Below are 18419 nucleotides of genomic sequence, written 5' to 3'. Positions count from 1 at the left end.
ATGGAGGCGCAGATTTAGCACAAACTTATACTTGTGCTAAATCCTCACCAATTAATATGGAACGGAGGGCCTATGAAACAGATGAATACTAATCAAACAGCCTGGAAAAATTCCAAAGGATTACAATCCTCAAAATTTTCTTAAAAAATAGGCTCTTAGAGAACCAGCATTAAGCAAAAAAAAAATCTCAGGAAATCCCACAAAAGGCTTGAAAACAAGAACTTACAAATGGTAAAAGTCCATGGTCTCAACAAACGCATAGTCCAGTTGATCAGTTCCTACGGAAGGCATCAAACTTGGCCACCCGGCATATCAGACAGAAGCAACACGTTGTACAACAAAATCTTCCTAAGAGTCCTTGTGTGTCAGAGACTGATGGAATCATCCTTTTTAGAAGCTTTAGCTTCAACATCAGTTCTGGACAATCCAAGCACATTAGACACAGAACTGAAATGGCTACATGGAGTCATGGACGCATCATAAGAAGGTTGATGAAGCTACACACGCCTCGGCTATCAGCCAGAGTGGTTGGCGTGCTTGAAGGCAAGCACCGATATCGAAGGGATGTAATTCAGCTCCATCAAATACAAGATTCACTCCTGGTAAGACTACATCCTTACTGTCTGCATCCTCTGCATCTGATTTTCCTTCATGGGTAGATGATTGGTCGCCAGAGATGGGTTTGGAGGTAGACTCATCATGCTCCGGAGAAAGTGCATATGACCTTTAGAGGTTCAGAGGATTAGTCACCAAAAAATAAATATGAGAAGAATCATATGAAATCATAAACTCCCAACTTGCAAATACCTGACAGTGCTCCCATCAAAGCCCACAACTTCTGTGCGGCACCTCTGCCGTCCAGCAAGTTTCAGCCTCTCGTGTTCACTTGGGGCTTCTCTGTTTGTTGGTGATGCAGAATCATCAGTTAGATTCCATCTGCTACTAATACTATTGATCAAAGTTCGGGGTAAATCCCGTGAGCTTCCCCGCTTGTTAAATAACTTTGCTACCGGACCAGTTGCTTGATATTCACTACAAAGTTCTCTGAGACGCCTTCTTACGTTGTGCATGACATCATTATGTTCAGCGAGATCAGCTTTCTGAAGTATATGGGACGCAACCACCTGTTCACAAATCCTCTCACATAAGTTTGGATTGAACAAAGGAATTCCAAACTCCAAACTCAAGGGCACCCACTGATAACTTGTATTTTCTGGGTGAAACTTATCTGACTCAACAAGCCTGTTGAGTCTTAATAAACGAAGGTAGCCAAGTGTGCTCAACTGAAATTTACTGGATAGGTCTTTCAGTACTGAGGCCAGATTGAAGACCTGTTCCTTTGGCAAATTAGCTTGAGCTACCACAGATGCAATGGAATTATCATCATTCTTCAGGGGTAAAGGGATATCCACGGTGACAAGGTTTCCTGACTCATTAAGATCATTTGTGCTAAGCGGTTGCACTAACACAGCAGATTGTTTCAGCATTGAGTTCAAGCAGTGCAAGAGTAGATTTCCCTTCACCAAGTTACCTTCAAAATTCCCTCCTAGTCCACCAACCACAGAGTCATCCCAAGACCATAGCAGTGCCTTCTCACAACCAGCTAATGGTTCAGGCAGCAACCTAAAGCGTTGTCCTTTCATGAAAACAGCAGATAATGGTCCACAATGGCCTGCAGTGTACAGTACTAGCTTCATCCAAGGTGTCATTGAAGAATAAGAGGGTGGACCAAAATGAATTGGGCCTGAAGGACCGGGAAGAACAGATGAAGAAGGAAGAGGAACAATTGACACAATAATGTCATAGTCGCGGAGAAATAGCCGTTCCAGTGTTGCTGGCGCTAGTGAAGCTAAGCTCTCACATCGTAGAACATCAACAGTATACTTCCTTTGGATCGTCAACACAGTGGTATCAGTAGAGCCATTCTCAGCCTTAACTCTAACCAAGCTTTCGCCATCTTCAGATAAATCCACTGACATGGATGATACATTGCCATCTTTATTATCCAAATCACTAGTAGAGTGGTTATCATGGGGCACTTCATCATGGCCATCCTCAGTTGTGTCCTCGATGTTCACGTTGACCAGATGGGCCGTAACATTGTCGTGCAATGAGCTTGTTGAAGTATTTGCGTCATCAGTATTATCAGAATTCTTGTTCGTAGAAACCCCACCAGACTTTAAACACTCCAAGGACCACCGCAGACTGAATGCATGATTAGCAAACTCCTCTAGCACACCCTCAAATTTCTTTCCTTCTAAACTAGCCAGATCACTGCATAGTTCTGCAATGCAAGAATCGCCTAATTTTCCAGCTTCGTACAGCGTGATGGCATGAGATTTTAAACCTGCAGTAGATTAATTAAGGTGCTCAGTGTAGTATCTACTCAAGCAGTTCACTAGGTATTAAAGTATTAATAAGTACTTCAAACTGCCATTTTAATCAGTAATGAACAAGAGAAGGAACACTACATTTCTATATTGCTTAAAATATACAGAAGTAAAATATTCAACCATGGATGCAAAGATGTCCCAAGAAATTGATCTTCAAGAGATTTCAGCTCCAGGTCTCACATAATCTGTATTGCAAATAAAGAGAATCTCTAACCTGGGGACAGTGAACCCATCATCAAATATGAAGTAACATTGGCATCCACAACAAAGCCTACATGAGCAGTCCCAGAGATTTTCCTGGGTCCATTAGTATCGATGCTAAGCGACTGTTGACCAGACTTTTCTGAGTTGATGCTTGCATTTGAACCTTCTTCATCATCACTGAGAATACTACTGGGAAATGCAGGTCCACCTTCGTCTTTAAGTAAAGAGTCTGCATCCACCAGTTTTACAGCCCAGCCCAGTCGACAAGCAAATGATGCAGCTGCCTGCAGCTGATAAAGGTCAGCTTGTAAAGTTGCAGCCAATTCAGCAACAGTAGCATTAGCACTTGACACAACAAATACAGCATAAAGTAGCCTGCAACCATGAAAATCAGGTAATTAATTTGATGACAATACAAAGTTACTAGTGAAATATATTTGAATAGTAGAAAATGGAGGTCGTCATCACACAGAAAGATTGAGCGCACTTACTCTTCGATCGGATCTTCATATGATTGATCCTTGTTAGAAACAAAGCCTTCAAGCCTAGAAACTGAACAAACAGAAACAATATAGTCACCTGAATGCAAGCTTCCTTAGCCCAAATCGCAACACAGGCTTATAAAGTCAATCAAAAGAACAGACTTACATGCGGTGTTCACCAACTATTATTACAAAGGAGGCACATGATTGGGGAATTTTGATATGATTTTTAGGACATGCCACCATTTGAATTACATTATATTTTTCCAAAAGTGCTACACGGTTGAGCTACACATGCAACGAAACTCATAAAAAAGATCATGTTATTTTAACTTTGTTTGCTATCCTTGCAAGCAATTTTGAAATTACGAATGAGGCACATATTTGTTTTTGTGTATCACATCTTGTTGTATTAACAACAAACCTGGTCATACAGCACAGAAACTACTGTGTATTCGCTATGTGGAAGGACATAGTATCTCTTGAAGCAGAAAAGACTGGTACTTCTGTAAAATGGGTCGTGGCCGTGTTAAATGTTGAAATTGTCAAGATAACAGAGATAAGCAGTGGGATTTTTGGCAACCCATATATTTGGTCTCTGGCAGAGAAAAGAAATTTAAATTGAAACAATTTACGTAATAACTGGATCGTATTGAATTATATGCACCGAACCAGTTCATTCAACACTCCGCCTCGCGTCTAGGCTCTTATTAATACTGTGTTGCCGGGCCTTGAAATAAGGAAGGCAATATACTTCAGCAGATTTCAACAGATCGAACAGGGAAAAGGTGTCGACAATACTTTTTGGGGAGTCATACATGCACATCATCCTTGTCAGCATGAAACAAGGAGAAAATTTGAATGTGGAATTTAGGTTGAAGAGAGCACAGGCAAGAATATCCATCAATAAGATTAATTCAAATATGAACAAACTCATAGTTTGAGCAGTACACCATTTAACCTAAGCATTCCATGAGTATCCTGAAAAACATTTCATCAATTCGATAAATACCTTTGAAACGGTCATCGGTGTAAACAGGCACATCAAAGTACACTAACCCTCTTTTATAGAGGTCATCTATTATCTTCGGATCAAAAAGAACATATGAATTGGCTTCCTCTTTGCATATTTTGTCTATTGTTGCTGTTTCTTCTTCTGAAAGTTTCTACAGCAGATCAATAAACATTAGTTCTTATTGGTGCTGCATTAGATTTCGTAAAGAAACTATATAGCTTCACATAGACAAGCAAACCTGACCTTAAATTCTTCCAATGTAAAGTTAACCAGACAAACTCCCCACCAAGGCTCAATTGGAAAGTCAACAGGCTGTGTAGGCAGTAAATCTTTTGCGATTGATTTGTTCAGCTTCCACATTAGCTTCTGAAGAATTCAACAGAAGAAAAAACATTATTTCCTTGGATCATCAGTCTTGCTGCACGATAGTGTTTACTGTTTACTTGAACATGAAAAACAAATCTTGGATACACTGAGAACACAGATAACCTGACAGCGATGCCTTTCTGCATGCACTAGACTAACCTGATAGTAAATTCATGACTTTTGACATGAACTAGACTTGACTGGTCCACATAAATGCAGCGTGATCTATTATAAGCTTTAAACACTCGTTTAAATGAGACTTACATACTACCAGCATTTATTGGTACATTCCATGTATTTAGCGTAAATGGATGCTCAGGTCCAGTTCAGGTCTAAATTGCTTTGGCGTCTTAAATTACCACTTAAAATTAAGTGTCCCTTTGGTTTGTGTGTAAATGTGTCATACTCACCAAAGATAATTTGGCGAAACGTAGATGGCCGGGTAACAAGTGCTGCAGCTCTTGCTTCCAGCAGGAAACCATCCAACGCGTCTTTTTTTATCGTGTGATGGCACGAGTTGTGTGTTGTGCCATTCATTTGGCTTTTAACATCACCCCTCCAACTAGTATTACCCACATTTTCAGGTCTTGGCTTCGGGGAGTGGATATATCATTGGGATCTCTTATTTTGGATAAATCATTGTGATCTCTTCAGGTCTTGGCTTCAGGGCTGAAGTGGTTTTAGTCTATGCCTATGCCAAAGTGATATTGTGTTTGACAAGAAGAAAGTAAAATCTTGTATGAAGGTGTTGTTCTCTTGTAACAGCTGGTTGCGATCCAGGGCTTTGTTGAGCGGCACAGCATAAGGATCCGATGGTGTTTGGTGCTAAGAAACTAAAGTGGATTACAAAGGAGTTATTCCCGGTTTGGATGGCATGCTAGTTCTAGACTCCTTAGTTGCTAGTTAGCTTCAGGCCTGACAATTATGCCTTGTGGTTTTGGTCATTTTTCTCGATTGTAATAAATGATGTGATAAAACTGTGGGTTATATATATATGCATCTTGTATGCAGAGGACGGGGGTAATAAGAGCTTCCATTTTCTAAAAAATGTGGTAGATTACCGGAAACTCACACGATCAACTATTTAGCCCTCTTTTATTCACACAATTCTAAAAGAGAGGAATATGATAGAAATGCTACTCCCTCCGATCCATATTACTTGTCTCAAATTTGCCCAAATATGGATGTATCTATGTTTAAAAAGCGTCTAGATACATGTAATATTTTGACAAGTAATATGGATCGGAGGGAGTAGCTCTTTTTTAGAGAATCTGCCAAAGCTATGCATGGCTTATCATTAGGAAGAGAGGCAAAACAAATTCACAGGAGACTAGCCACTAAGGGCTTTTTCATCCAAAGGGAAAAGGACAAACCCAAGACCTAACCTAGCAACAAGCACAGCCAAGCCTATTTCTCATGGTAGTTCATGCAGGCGATGAAGACAGGCATGCGCCCAGCGCTCAGATCCCTATGAAATCAAAGTGTGACCTCATAGGAATGCCATCTTATTCTTCTGGAATTTGGTTTGATTGATTCCAACAAATCAACAATCAGTTTATCATAAAACAAAAGATAAGATTGCAATCCTCAGAAAGTAGTTCTAAAGAGGCCCTCAAAACCTATGTATATTTCACAAAACTAAAAAGGAAAAGGGATACCATGTAAAATAAGTCATCAGATCAACAAGAGAGTACCTTTGATCTGCATTTGTTCATAATATCAATAAATTCATTTCTTCCGACACCAGTAAGCCTTAGGGCATCAGCAGCAGTGAAATTTGGAATACTATCATATGGTTGTTCTGCAATATGTCAGAAATATACAAGAAGGTTATCCATGGGTAAAGCGAGTTAAGATTCTGTCAGTCGTGAATTGTGATACTCCACCTCATTGTTTCGAAGTGGTAACAAACTTACTATTATCAGGGATAAGCAGTAAGAACACAAAGTCCCAATGCTGGGATGTCGACTGTACAAAGTTGAATTGTATAATACTAAAGATCACAAAAACTGATGCAAGAATGAACATCAGAAGTAACCAACTAACCAAACTTCGGTCACTATTTCTTGTAGATTTGGCACAAAAGAAGAAAAGGAAAGCAGTATTTCTAAAATTCTTTAGACACTACGGGATGCAATAAAAATTAAATCATGTAGCTGCTAGTACAAGTAGTATCATTTGAAACCTGAATGCTGTACACCCAGACCTACATGAGATTTGCTAGAAGACTGAGAGCCATATTTCGCCTTTAATCATTAATTGGTAATGATAAGAATGTTTGCCACGCTAATACCAAAATGGGTGATAAACCAAGAGGCGTAAAACCCAAAGTAGAGGGGAAATGTCTAAGCCTGGCAGATGCATATCAGTGCATTACACGGATCTGCAACAAAAAAAAACAACTGACAAGAATTTAAAATAACAGTTTTGGTCAACTTGTGAACTGGGATAGCCCAGTTTTCGCCACACAATGCCCAGATCAAAACAGAAGATGCCTTCATGATTACTTTATTCTATTTTAAATATGGAGTTTTGCCAGTAGAAAATTAATTGAAAGAATTAAGAGTGATATGTAAGACTATAGTACAGTATAAGCAGGTATAGATAGAATGCTTTGAAAGAATCTTCGTGCTAACGATGGATTACCATTCTTCATAGTTTCGAACAGGATATCACAGTAATATCTGAATGGAGAGATCCTCAATACTCGGCATATATAGTCAGCAAGATGGTATGGATATAACTGCAAAACATTGTGTACACCGTACAAAGTAAGATCATCGAAATTTTCACGTTAATTATTTAAATATAAGGGGGGGGGGCGTGTTTTTAACAAGTTGTGTTAAGACTAGTTTCCATTTCATAAACAATAAATAGCAAGTTCCAGAGCATGATGCAGTTCCAGTAAGGCAATAACACAGTGCTGCTTAGTTTTCTCAAGACGGAGGACTGCTAGTTGTACCACTACCCAACGACCATCCAAACACATCAATAAAAGAGCACCATCATCTTGCAAAAGCAGTTGCAGAAAATTAATAGTATAATATTATAAGTGGGGAGACCTGAAGATACAGGTATACAAAACAAAGTATCTAAAAATCAATAAAAAGTAACTTGCACTGCAGGTACAACTAATAGTGCGGTAGCTGCAATCAATTCATTGAACTTGATAGTTGCTGATAAGTTAAAAAAACGTCAATTGCTTCATCACAAAACTTGATTAGTATGTGCATAAAAAGCCAATAGGATGCCACCTGGGCTAATCTTGCTTAGCAAGGATCTGTTGAGTCAAGTGCTATTTGTTGGCCTGTTGGAATTTAGCAAGTACTCCATTGCACCTAGCCATAACATTTTCTTCCTCCTCCCTGTTCCCTCCATGTCACATTCTTGTGAAAATGGACAAAAATGAACAGGCAGTGGCCTTATAGATGGAGAACACTTGGCTGCCGACACGGCGACACCAAGGATCGGCAACTGATGGAGGTTAGATTGCTTTACGCTCTCGAAAAGCAAACTTACCTACGGACCAGGCGAGCCGCACCCTCCTCTACAAAGTCAACTCACTGCTGCCTCACATCTGCGACCTCGGCTACAACACCACCATGACATGTGAGACACATGCAAAGTAAGGCTACTTATTAGGTTCTACTTATCTGCGGCAGGGCTGAGTTTGTAACCAGGATCAACCATGGTCCGGTGTTCTCTCCGAAAACGACCTCATGTGCGCTTCTGACCTCTCACGTCAGACTTATGAGTTGGAACACTTGGAGTGCAGAAAAGGCATCACTTGGAGTTGGTGCTGTAAGCGTCTCACAGGAGATTGGTGAGCAAAGGCCACCATCTTGGACGATTGTCCACTTAGGCCGACATCATTAGTGTTAGCCCCAGTCGCACGAGATGAGGGTGCGGGAAATGGGAAGGATACAGACCGCCTTGGACAATTGTCCACTTACGCCACCATCCTCAGTATTAACCCCTCTCGCAGGAGATTGAAGGTGCAGAAAAGGGGGAGGATAGAGAAAAGTTGAGGAGGTGATATTTTGCACAATGCCAAGAGGCATGCACTTGATACTTGACACTTAGGATGCTGAGTAAGCTGAACTAGTTTAGGTGGTGCCTAATTGACGAAGACTGCACCCAGTGATCAAGTTGTGCCACCAAAACAAGCATATGTTAAGTTCCATGACTTGACCCAGCATACGTGGCGTCGTGAACGCTCGCCGGGTAATCGAATTAAGGAAGAATCCGCCGCGCCAAATGGTTCCTAAAGGGAATATGTCTCTCCCAGGAGCTCTCGCTCCCACCCCCGCCCCCACCTACCACCTTTTTCCGGCCGCTACCACCGACGAGATTCCCTCCCTCACCGCCGGCGATGCTTCTCGCATCCCGCCGCAGGCACAGGGCGATTCCCCGGCTGTTCGAGAGCTCTCCCCAAGGCGCGACTCCAATTTTGAAACACGGGAGCCCAGATCCTCGACACCTGGCGGCATCCCCACCACTCGCCCCTCGTGGAGAAGGAGGGCGGCTGACGACAGGGACCCAGCACGTGGTGAGGACAAAGCTCTGGAGGAATACTATGGGCAGCTTTGGGCCCTCCCTGCAGAGCGAACCTCATCTAGGGTTCTAGACCAGGATCCCTCGTCCGCCACCACTCTCGTCTGGATCCGGCGAGACCTGTTTGTAGCGAAAACTTTCACCGCTGCAGACTGCTTCGTTGCACGACACTCGGATCGCTTCGCTTGCGTGCCGAAGACCTTCCGCTTTGCCAAGGATTTCTGGAGCCGAATCCACGGTCACGCGACTTTCGCGGACATTCTTCGTAGAAATCCGATGGAAAGTGGTCGTGGTGGAAATCAAGGAGGAACCCGGGGAGGAAGAGGCCGTAGATTTCAGAAGAAGGGGGGATTTCGCAACCCCTATCAGTACAATCGAGCTCAGCAAGCGCCGCCCCCTTCTCAACCTCAGGCACAGGTACAGAATCAGGAGAAGAGCATGCAACAGAATCACCCTCAACTCCCGCAAGGACAGATGACGGAGTCCCTACAATCTCAGACACAACAGCCGCAAAGTTCAATCCAGGCGCAATCGCAGAACCAGCAGATTCCTCTTCAGTTTCAACAAGCGCAGATGGGGAATCAGGCGCAGCTATCTCTCCAAATGTTACACAGCAGACAATTGGTCAGCCGCTACAATTCTCCTATGGTCAGCAATTCCCTCAACAGCAATTTCGTTTCGGCCAGCAATTCGGAGCACAATTTCCTGTGTTCCATCAGACTCTTGGGCAAGGGCAGCCACCACAACAGTTTAACTTCTCACCGCAAGGGCCGTTGCAGGGCCAACAAGTGGTTCCACCTCAAACAGCTCAGATGACACATTTAAGAGCAAATGCAATTCCAGCTCCATCCTCAATCTACTCAGTTACAGCAACAGAACCAAGTGCAAGGTGTTCAGACAAGCCAATTGGGACAGAGCCTGGCTGACTACCGACTTCCAAACCACAATACACAGGGATCGCAACTGGTTCAACAGCTGCAGGGGTCAGGGGTTATGCCTGCTCCAACTGCTCAAGCTCAACAATCTGCAGTACAGGACAAACAGACCCAGCTGAACGACAATACTAGACAGACACAGGAACAACCAGCTAAACCAATAGGTGTGCAACAACAACAGCTTCAACAGAACATCTCATAGCAAGGTGGTCGATTTGGCAAACAAAAATTGGGGGAGGACCGTATCCAACCTTTGGATCCAAGACACAAGGACCTGATCTGCTACAATTGTGGTGGCCCGGGACACTATGTGGGGAATTGTGTAAAACCTAAGATTTGCTTCATTTGTAGTAACTCCGGGCATCATATGGACAACTGTCCAGCTTGGGGAAAGGAGATTCCAATGGCACAATTTGTGGGGAGTGCCAATGGTGGACTGGGATTCTTTCACATAAGCATTGATGATAAAGAATCCAATAAATGGCTGAACATGAAGAACTGTGGTATCATTGCTGTTATGCATGGAGACATCTCAGAAAAAGATCTAGTGGCAAGAATGACTGAAACTTGGGATAACAATTGGCCATGGCAACTCAGATAGCTTGAAGAGAAAAGCTTCCTGGTCAGGTTCCCACCAAGCAAGAAAGTGGAAGACCTGATTGACTTACCTTCAATCAACTTAACTGAAGGGGCTGATAAGGATAGAGTAACTATCAAAATCTTACCATGGGATGGAGATCTCACTGATATGGGTGAACTTACTGAGGTTTGGGTGCAGATTGAGGGGATTCCTCCTAAAAGATGCACATGGAAAGTTATTACACAGATTTCAAAGTCCTTTGGACTGCTGCTTGATGTAGATTGGAATGAAATCTTCAAGTCTATGTACAAAACTGTGAGAGTCAAACTGGCTGTGAGGAATCCAGCAAAAATTCCATCTGAGAGGATGGTGGTCATTAGGAAAAAGTTCTATCTCCTGAAATTAACAATGGAATGGGATGGAGTAGATATGGACAAGGTTATGGCTTTAGATGACAGAGACTATGATGAGGATGAGGATTATGAAGAAGATAATCTTATGGAAGATGAGCTACAAGATCTGACAAAGAACAAAGACTCAAAGCAACAGAATCAGGAGAAACAAACCTCTCATAAACCTCCTCTAGGAGCCTCACACTCTACACCTCCAAAAGCTGGTTCAATGAATAGTTTTCATGTGTTAGCTTCTGCAAGTCTTCTTGATTCTGATGATGAACATATCCCTGTGGAAATAGAGGACAATCCCTGTATGCAACCTCTTGAGGAGAACCTGACAGATACTCACAAGTTGACAGTTGCATCTGATGCTACCTTGCAAAGTACTGAGGCACCAACTGAAACTGAGACTATTCAGACCATTCTGGGGGAGGAACTGAATACTGAAATGGAGATGGATAACACCATTGAAACAGTTGACAAGGTTGAATTTCCTACACCAGCTGAGGCAAACAAGAAGAAAAACAAAAAGAAAAGGTGGGGGCTAGTAGTGCCAACTAGACAAAGTGCAAGATAGCTCAGGATGGGAAATCTATTCTCAGCAGAGCTCAAGATATCATTTCTCAGAAGAACTTGGAGAAGCCTTCCTATAAAGGTAAATTCAAACACTCTTTTGCTAATATTTGCAATTCTGAATTAGCTTCTACTGCTAAAAAACTTAATATCTGTTTGGGATCAACACCTAATGCTATTCATAAACAGATTGATCAACTGAAACAAAACAAGCATGCTAGGTTACAACAACTTGCTAGTGATGAACCTTCTATTTTTCTACCTACTGATATTGATGTCACTCTAGATGATATACTTGAACAACATGATTATGAATCTGATTCTCTTTTAGATAATTATGCTTCCCGTATTAGTGATAATGAGCATGACCATGAGCAGGATGATGTGGTTCATGTCTCATTTAAGCTAAAAAAGGATAGAAGTTGCAAAGCAAAAAATTCCTTTCAAATTTTCAAGATGCAGTTCCTTATATGGAATGTTAGGGGTCCGAATGACCCCATTAAGGTTAAAAAAGTTTCTGAACTCATCAGAGTTCATCATCCTGCTATACTTGCTTTATCAGAAACCAAGAAAATGGACTTTAGTCCATCTTTCTTGGACAGTTTAGTCAACTATGGCAATTTCTGCTGGCACCATCTCCCTGCTGTTGGGACTGCTGGTGGAATTCTGATGGGTGTTGACCTGGATATATTTGCCATTTCTGGTAAAAACTCTGGTTGTTTTTACATCTCTTGTGATATTAGGAATAAAATTGATAATTTTTGTTGGAGGTTTGTGGCTGTTTATGGCCCTGCCTATGAGGAACTTAAACAAGACTTCTTAGATGAACTTAACTCCATCTGTGCCTCTTGTTCCATACCCATTTTAGTGGGTGGTGACTTTAACCTCATTAGACTAGCAGCTGAGAAGAGTTCTAGAAACATTAACCAGTCTTGGGCTGATAAGTTCAACAACTGGGTTAATGCAGCTGCTCTAATGGAATTAAAACCTACAAATAGAAGATTCACTTGGTCTAACAATCAAGACACACCTATTATGGCGGCCATTGATAAAAAAAATTGTCTCTGCCTGTTGGGAAGCTCATTTTCCCTCCTCCCTCCTCTCCACCCTTGCCAGACTTGGCAGTGATCACACTCTTTGGTTGGATTGTGGTGGGGCCACCCCCCCATCCAAGAAAATCTTTAGATTTGAGAAGTGGTGGTTAGAAATTGAAAGTTGTGTAGAGCTAATTACTAATAGTTGGAACCTTCCCTGCCCCTATCAAAATGCTATGGATATTTGGCAGTTCAAAATCAGAAGGTTAAGAAAACTACTTAAAGACTGGAGTATGAACATTGAAGCTGCACAAAAAAAGCATAAGAAATCCCTGATTGCAGAATATGATTGTCTAGATATATTATCTGAATCCCAACCTTTGCTCTTAGAAGAGCAGGAAAGATTGAAGGCCATTAGGTCTGAACTTAATAAGATTTGGGCAATGGAGGAAATTAAAGCTAGACAAAGAGCTAGAGAAAAAGATATACTAGAAGGGGACAAAAACACAGCTTATTTTCATGCTGTTGCAAATCAAAGGAGAAGAAAAAAAGATTGTTTCACTAGAGGGACCTACTGGTCTAGTTCATGATACCCCTTCCATGCTGCAGATTGAGTGGACTTTTACAAAAACCTTTTTGGTAGCAAGACTAGAATGAACATCAATCTTGATAATGAATTTTGGAGACCAGAAGACTTGATGACAGAAGAGGAAAATAATTACCTGGACCAGATTTTCACTAAGGAAGAGATTAAAGCAGCTGTTTTCTCATCTTATGCTGAAGTTGCCCCAGGACCTGATGGATTTCCTTTCTTATTCTATCAGAAGTTCTGGGACACTATCAAGTGTGATCTTTTGAATCTGTTTAAAGATTTTGATAATAATAATACTGACCTTTATAGGTTAAATTTTGCTATGCTTACATTAACTCCCAAGGAACCTGATGCAACTTCCCTCAAAAAGTTCAGGCCCATAGCCCTCACAAATTGCAGCTTTAAAATCTTTGCTAAGGCTTGCACCACCAAGATGGGGTGCTGCGCAGATAGGTTAATTTCCATTAATCAAACTGCATTTATAAAAGGAAGATATATTCTAGATAGCGTGGTCACAGCACATGAAATTATTCATGAAATTATTCATGAAAATGAAAAGGTTATCCTACTCAAACTGGACTATGAGAAGGCTTATGATCGAGTCAACTGGGATTTTTTAGACCAGATGCTTTTGCAAAGAGGCTTTAGCCTGAATTGGAGAACTAAATTAAAAACCCTAACTCATGGAGGCTCCATTGGAATTAGATTGAATGATGCTGAAAGTAGTTACTTTGTAACTGGTAAAGGTTTGAGACAGGGAGACCCCCTATCCCCTCTCCTGTTCAACCTTGTTGCTGATGTGTTCACTAGGATGCTCAGAAAAGCAGCTGACCATTCCCTGGTTACTGGCCTTCTATCTACTTTCTGCCCTGGTGGCATTATTAGCCTGCAATATGCACATGACACCTTAATTTTTCTCAAAAATGATATGCTGATTGCACAGAATTTGAAATGGATACTCACCCTATATGAACAGATCTCTGGGATGAAAATTAACTATCATAAATCTGACTTAATTCCTATGAGTCTAGAGGAGATGGAAATCAACTCACTCTCTCAAGTATTTGGTTGTAAGACAAGTGAACTTCCCATTACTTATCTTGGGGTTCCTTTACATCATAGTAAATTGAGGAAAGAGGACCTTCAACCTGTGGTTGATAAGGTCATTAAAACAGTAGCTGGTTGGAGGGGTAGGTTGCTCTCCTATGGAGGGAGACTTGTGTTGATTAGGGCTTGTTTAGCAAGTATTCCTATTTACCTATTGTCTTTTATTAAATTCCCAAGTTGGGCCATCCAGCCCATAAACTCTCAAATGGCACACTGTCTATGGGACAACTATGAAGGACACTTCAAGTATCATCTGGCAAATTGGGAAATGATGGCCACAAAAAAAGAATATGGGGGCCTTGGAATCCCTAACTTAAGAGACCTTAATGTTTCTTTGCTTGCTTCCTGGATTCATAGATATAACCTTGACTCCAATAGACTATGGAAACAAATTGTTGATTTTAAATATGATGTTTCAAACCCCAATATCTTTGCCTGTGACAGAGGTGGGATCTACTTTTTGGGAAGGTATAATGTGGGCCAGCTATGCTGCCCAACTAGGATACCAATGGATTGTAGGTGATGGTAAATCCATTCGTTTTTGGGAAGATCAGTGGTTTGGAGGCTCTAGCCTGGCTATACAATTATGGGACTTATATGTCATTTGTAATGAAAAACTAGCAACTCTAGATGCTGTTTGGGATGGGATAGAGATTAAATTGTCTTTTAGAAGGAATTTTGGACCTAGGTTGCTGGAACAATGGGAACTTCTTTCTCAGATCTTGACTAGCGTTGAATTCACCACAGAGAAAGACCAAATGTTCTGGAAGCTTAATACCTCTGGTATTTATTCTTCACAATCTCTGTATGTTGTAGTTAACTTCAGAGGTGTGTCCCCTGTTTATGTGCCAGCTTTGTGGAACATCACCATTCCCCCGAAAATCCATATGTTCTTATGGCTGTTAAGCAACAATAGATTACTCACTAGAGACAATCTGGGTAAAAGACAGGAATTAAATGACAAAACATGTCTTTTCTGTAATGAGCTAGAATCGATTCACCACCTCTTTTTTGAGTGTGTGGTAGCGAAAACAATTCTACAGGATTTAGTGGACATCATTCAGAAACCTGCTATTACATCCTATCAACATTTGGCCACTTATTGGCTGTGCAATAAACGAAATGGTGTTGTGAATATGATTACTTCTGCTTTTACTTGGACAATCTGGAAATTTCATAACGATCTTCTGTTTGGCCGACATATCTGGTTGAATATACAGGTCCTATGGATGAAATTACTTCGCTTATTAAAGCGCTGGCAACCACTTTGCCCAAAGAGAGACAACCTGATCTGGGACCAATGTCTGCTAGTAATGGAATGCAAAGCAACGGAGGCTCAGAAACGCCAAACAGATGTGATGGAGCCTGGAACACTCAACCTTCTGGAGGTCCAAGGGTACTCTGAAGATGTACTGATGCAAGAGATAATCGAGCTGGGGGCAAACTAGCGACAAGTAGTTCCTATTTTTTCCTCTTATGTGTGGGTGGTAGACTTTACTCTTTCGAGTTTCTGCAGTTCAGCACTTGGTGCTTGCAACCGGAGCTTAAACTGGACAAAATATTGTTTCGTTTCTATGGAAATGGAACAGGGCGAAAAGCCTTTTATCTAAAAAAAAAAGTTGTTGTATCATATCCCCAATGCAATTTACTCATAAGCATGGTAAACCGACGCTCGGTGCTAGCTATTGCAATTTTTTTCTCAAACTGTGAAGTGAAAATTGCCCCCAACATGATATGCATTATGCCCAACCTTATAGAAAATTGTCATTCTGAGCAATTATCAGGAAGTGAGAAGTATGAGGAACATACTGCAAGATTTTTCCGGAGATACCGCATCATTTCTTCATAGTATTCCCCTTCTCTATAAACTCTACGGGCAAAGCAGGTATTCCATTGTAAACGTTTTCGGATGCAATAATCCACAATCCTGCCACCAAAATTATCAATCAGAGATTACTCCTGAAAGTTTAACTCGATATCAACAATAGGAATTAGGATATGCACAACTTTAAGTACTAGAAAGGGAGTTATCCGAGAAGGCCTAATATGAAGGAACCTACATCAAAATGGCTATCCAATATAGCATTAAGGCACTAACTAGCACTAAAATCTCTTGGTAGGTAGCTTGGAGCACCTTAGAAGGGATTTTTGTTTACATATGGAGAGAGCACAGTATCATGAATTCCTATTGGACTTGTGACAGGAGTGTAAGCATTTCCAGTATCCCATGGCATATGGCATACACATCTACTTGGATTTGAGCTTCTTTCGACACCTATTTGCATTGAACTACCATTACCCATGGCATGTGGCATGCACATCTACTTGGATTTTTCTTTCCTTTTTTTGCTATCACAAGGGAATACGTAATAAATGCCAACTCCTCTGGATCGTAGGTAAGTTGAAACATTCAGATGTGGACAGGCCAATGTCATAGATCTGGTGCTGCCATTATTTAAATCAGTAAAAACATAACTAACAGGCAGTATGCAAGCAAAAACTTCTAACCAAACAGTAGACTAGTAGAGCACAAAGGATGAAAGATGAATAAAATGTCATCTGCTTTTCCGTTTTGAGAAATTATATCACGTACTTTAAACAAAACTGAATACCATGTGCATCCAGGGTTTAGAATTCTTGCTGCAAAAAAAGAAAAGAAAAAAGGAAAGGTTCCAGGCTTATTGGGAACACGACCCGCTTACTTCAATTTTATTTACACAATCTGCCTTTGACAAGCAAAAAGCTTCCATAAACTTGTTCGAGAAGTAACCATAGAGGCCATGAGCCCATGATTCAGCTATGAGGTACTCTAAAGCCTAGCCCTGCAATGTCCCCCGGCAAGACTGAAACCATCACATGCAACTCCGAGCCTACTACCTAAATGCAGTTAGTAAGGATGAGATCTAAGAAAGTGCAAGGTATTTGGGTGAACGCATGTCTTCAATTGTCCACAGTCGTTGCACAAGCGTCACCTAAACAGCAACTCCAAATGGCACTGTCACTTCTGATGTACTACTAGCGTTTCGAGCTCAAAAGGAACGACCACAGGTTGCAGCTTGCAGCAGAGCTAATCAAATGGAGGGTCAGGAGCGGTGGGGAGTAAGTACCGGCGGTGCCACTCGTCCTTGGTGTGGAGCGTGGACTGGAGACGCTTGGGGAGCGACTCCCACGGGCACTCCTCCCGGATCGCCTTCACCACCATCTGCTCCTCGACCGCCGCCGACATCGGTCCTCCGCCGCGTGATAGGTAGGGGGGCGGGCGTGGTGGATCTGGCCGCGCGGCAGCGGGATCCGATCGCGATCTCGAGGTGACAGATGGCAGGCCGGAGTAGGGAGCGTGCGCTGCCGCTGCCGGGAGCTCGAAGCCAGCGCGGGCTTCCGGCGGTGGTGCACCGCTGGTGCTGGGGGTGAAGTGGGAGGGACGTGGGGTGGGAGGGGATGGACCTCTTCCCCTGTGCAGCAGTAAAACCGCAGACGAAGCTTGGGAAGTTGGAACTTGCCGACCACCGCGCGCAGTCAATCCGAGTTCCGTCGTGTGCTACGACCTACTGTATTTTTTTCTCCCACCTGTGCAATGACCTCTTTTGCTGAATTGCTGTTGGGTTCAATTTTCCCCCGTCGTTGCCAAGTCAAAAAAAAAATGCTCACCTGTGCCCACGTACTCACATTTTCTCTCCAGTAAAACCGCAAATGGTGTAATCTTAACACAGACATACCATGTCTATGAAATTCGTTCACAAGTCTGATGTAATCTTAGCTGCATTCTCACTCCATACTCGATCCTCAAATCGGTTATAATCTCAATGTGATTTATTCCACATCTCACCACTGGCAAAATACATGTAATTCTTAGGGATGAAATGCTTCATCAGCAGCAGGCCACCAACAAGTTTCGATCGCAATAAAACAATTTTGTCCTTGTCCTAACAGTCCAACAACAACAACAACAACAATTTTAATCGGTCCATAAAATAGGCCCATCACAGGACCATCGGGCCAGGATTTCAAACATGGCTATGCACATTTTTATGAGAGAACAGTAATGGCATGGGGAAGGCGGCAACTTATATGACTATATGTGATGGTCTAACATATTTGAACAAGCATGCAACACATGTGCATGGAAATTTATCTTTTATTTCATAATGGATACGATGAAGTATAAAACACACATCTCAACATAGGCAGG

The 18419-nt window shown here is 41.9% G+C and overlaps 1 protein-coding gene across 4 annotated transcripts; it reads right to left on the bottom strand.

Moving 5' to 3' along the window:
• Window positions 1–80: 80 nt before the first annotated feature.
• On the bottom strand, window positions 81–17756 carry LOC100831030 (protein FAM91A1). Of its 4 annotated transcripts, none has more exons than XM_003567536.4 (10): window positions 17338–17756; window positions 16040–16157; window positions 7107–7203; window positions 6155–6261; window positions 4338–4460; window positions 4092–4245; window positions 3089–3149; window positions 2608–2972; window positions 808–2347; window positions 81–724 (listed from the first exon to the last, which is right to left on the bottom strand). In XM_003567536.4, exons 1-10 carry the CDS (start codon window positions 17454–17456, stop codon window positions 478–480), a joined length of 2931 nt encoding a protein of 976 aa, XP_003567584.1. In that variant the 5' UTR covers window positions 17457–17756; the 3' UTR covers window positions 81–477. The 4 variants fall into 4 exon arrangements, with proteins under 4 accessions (XP_003567584.1, XP_024316032.1, XP_010230821.1 ...); XM_024460264.1 differs by lacking the exon at window positions 17338–17756 and adding an exon at window positions 15009–15129; XM_010232519.3 differs by lacking the exons at window positions 16040–16157; window positions 17338–17756 and adding an exon at window positions 13854–13981.
• Window positions 17757–18419: the final 663 nt, after the last annotated feature.

This window comes from Brachypodium distachyon, chromosome 2 (genome assembly GCF_000005505.3).
Source record: "Brachypodium distachyon strain Bd21 chromosome 2, Brachypodium_distachyon_v3.0, whole genome shotgun sequence".
NCBI lineage: Eukaryota > Viridiplantae > Streptophyta > Magnoliopsida > Poales > Poaceae > Brachypodium > Brachypodium distachyon.
This window is presented reverse-complemented; position numbering and strand designations above follow the sequence as displayed.

What these genes read in the sequence shown, in the direction of transcription:
- LOC100831030 (XM_003567536.4), bottom strand. Translation starts at nt 17,456, where the DNA reads ATGTCGGCGGCGGTCGAGGAGCAGATGGTGGTGAAGGCGATCCGGGAG. An exon ending in ATCTCCGGAAAAATCTTGCA is followed by an intron (nt 7,204 to 16,039) that starts GTATGTTCCTCA and finishes AATGTTTTGCAG; the next exon opens with TTATATCCATACCATCTTGC. An exon ending in TATGAAGATCCGATCGAAGA is followed by an intron (nt 2,973 to 3,088) that starts GTAAGTGCGCTC and finishes TCATGGTTGCAG; the next exon opens with GCTACTTTATGCTGTATTTG.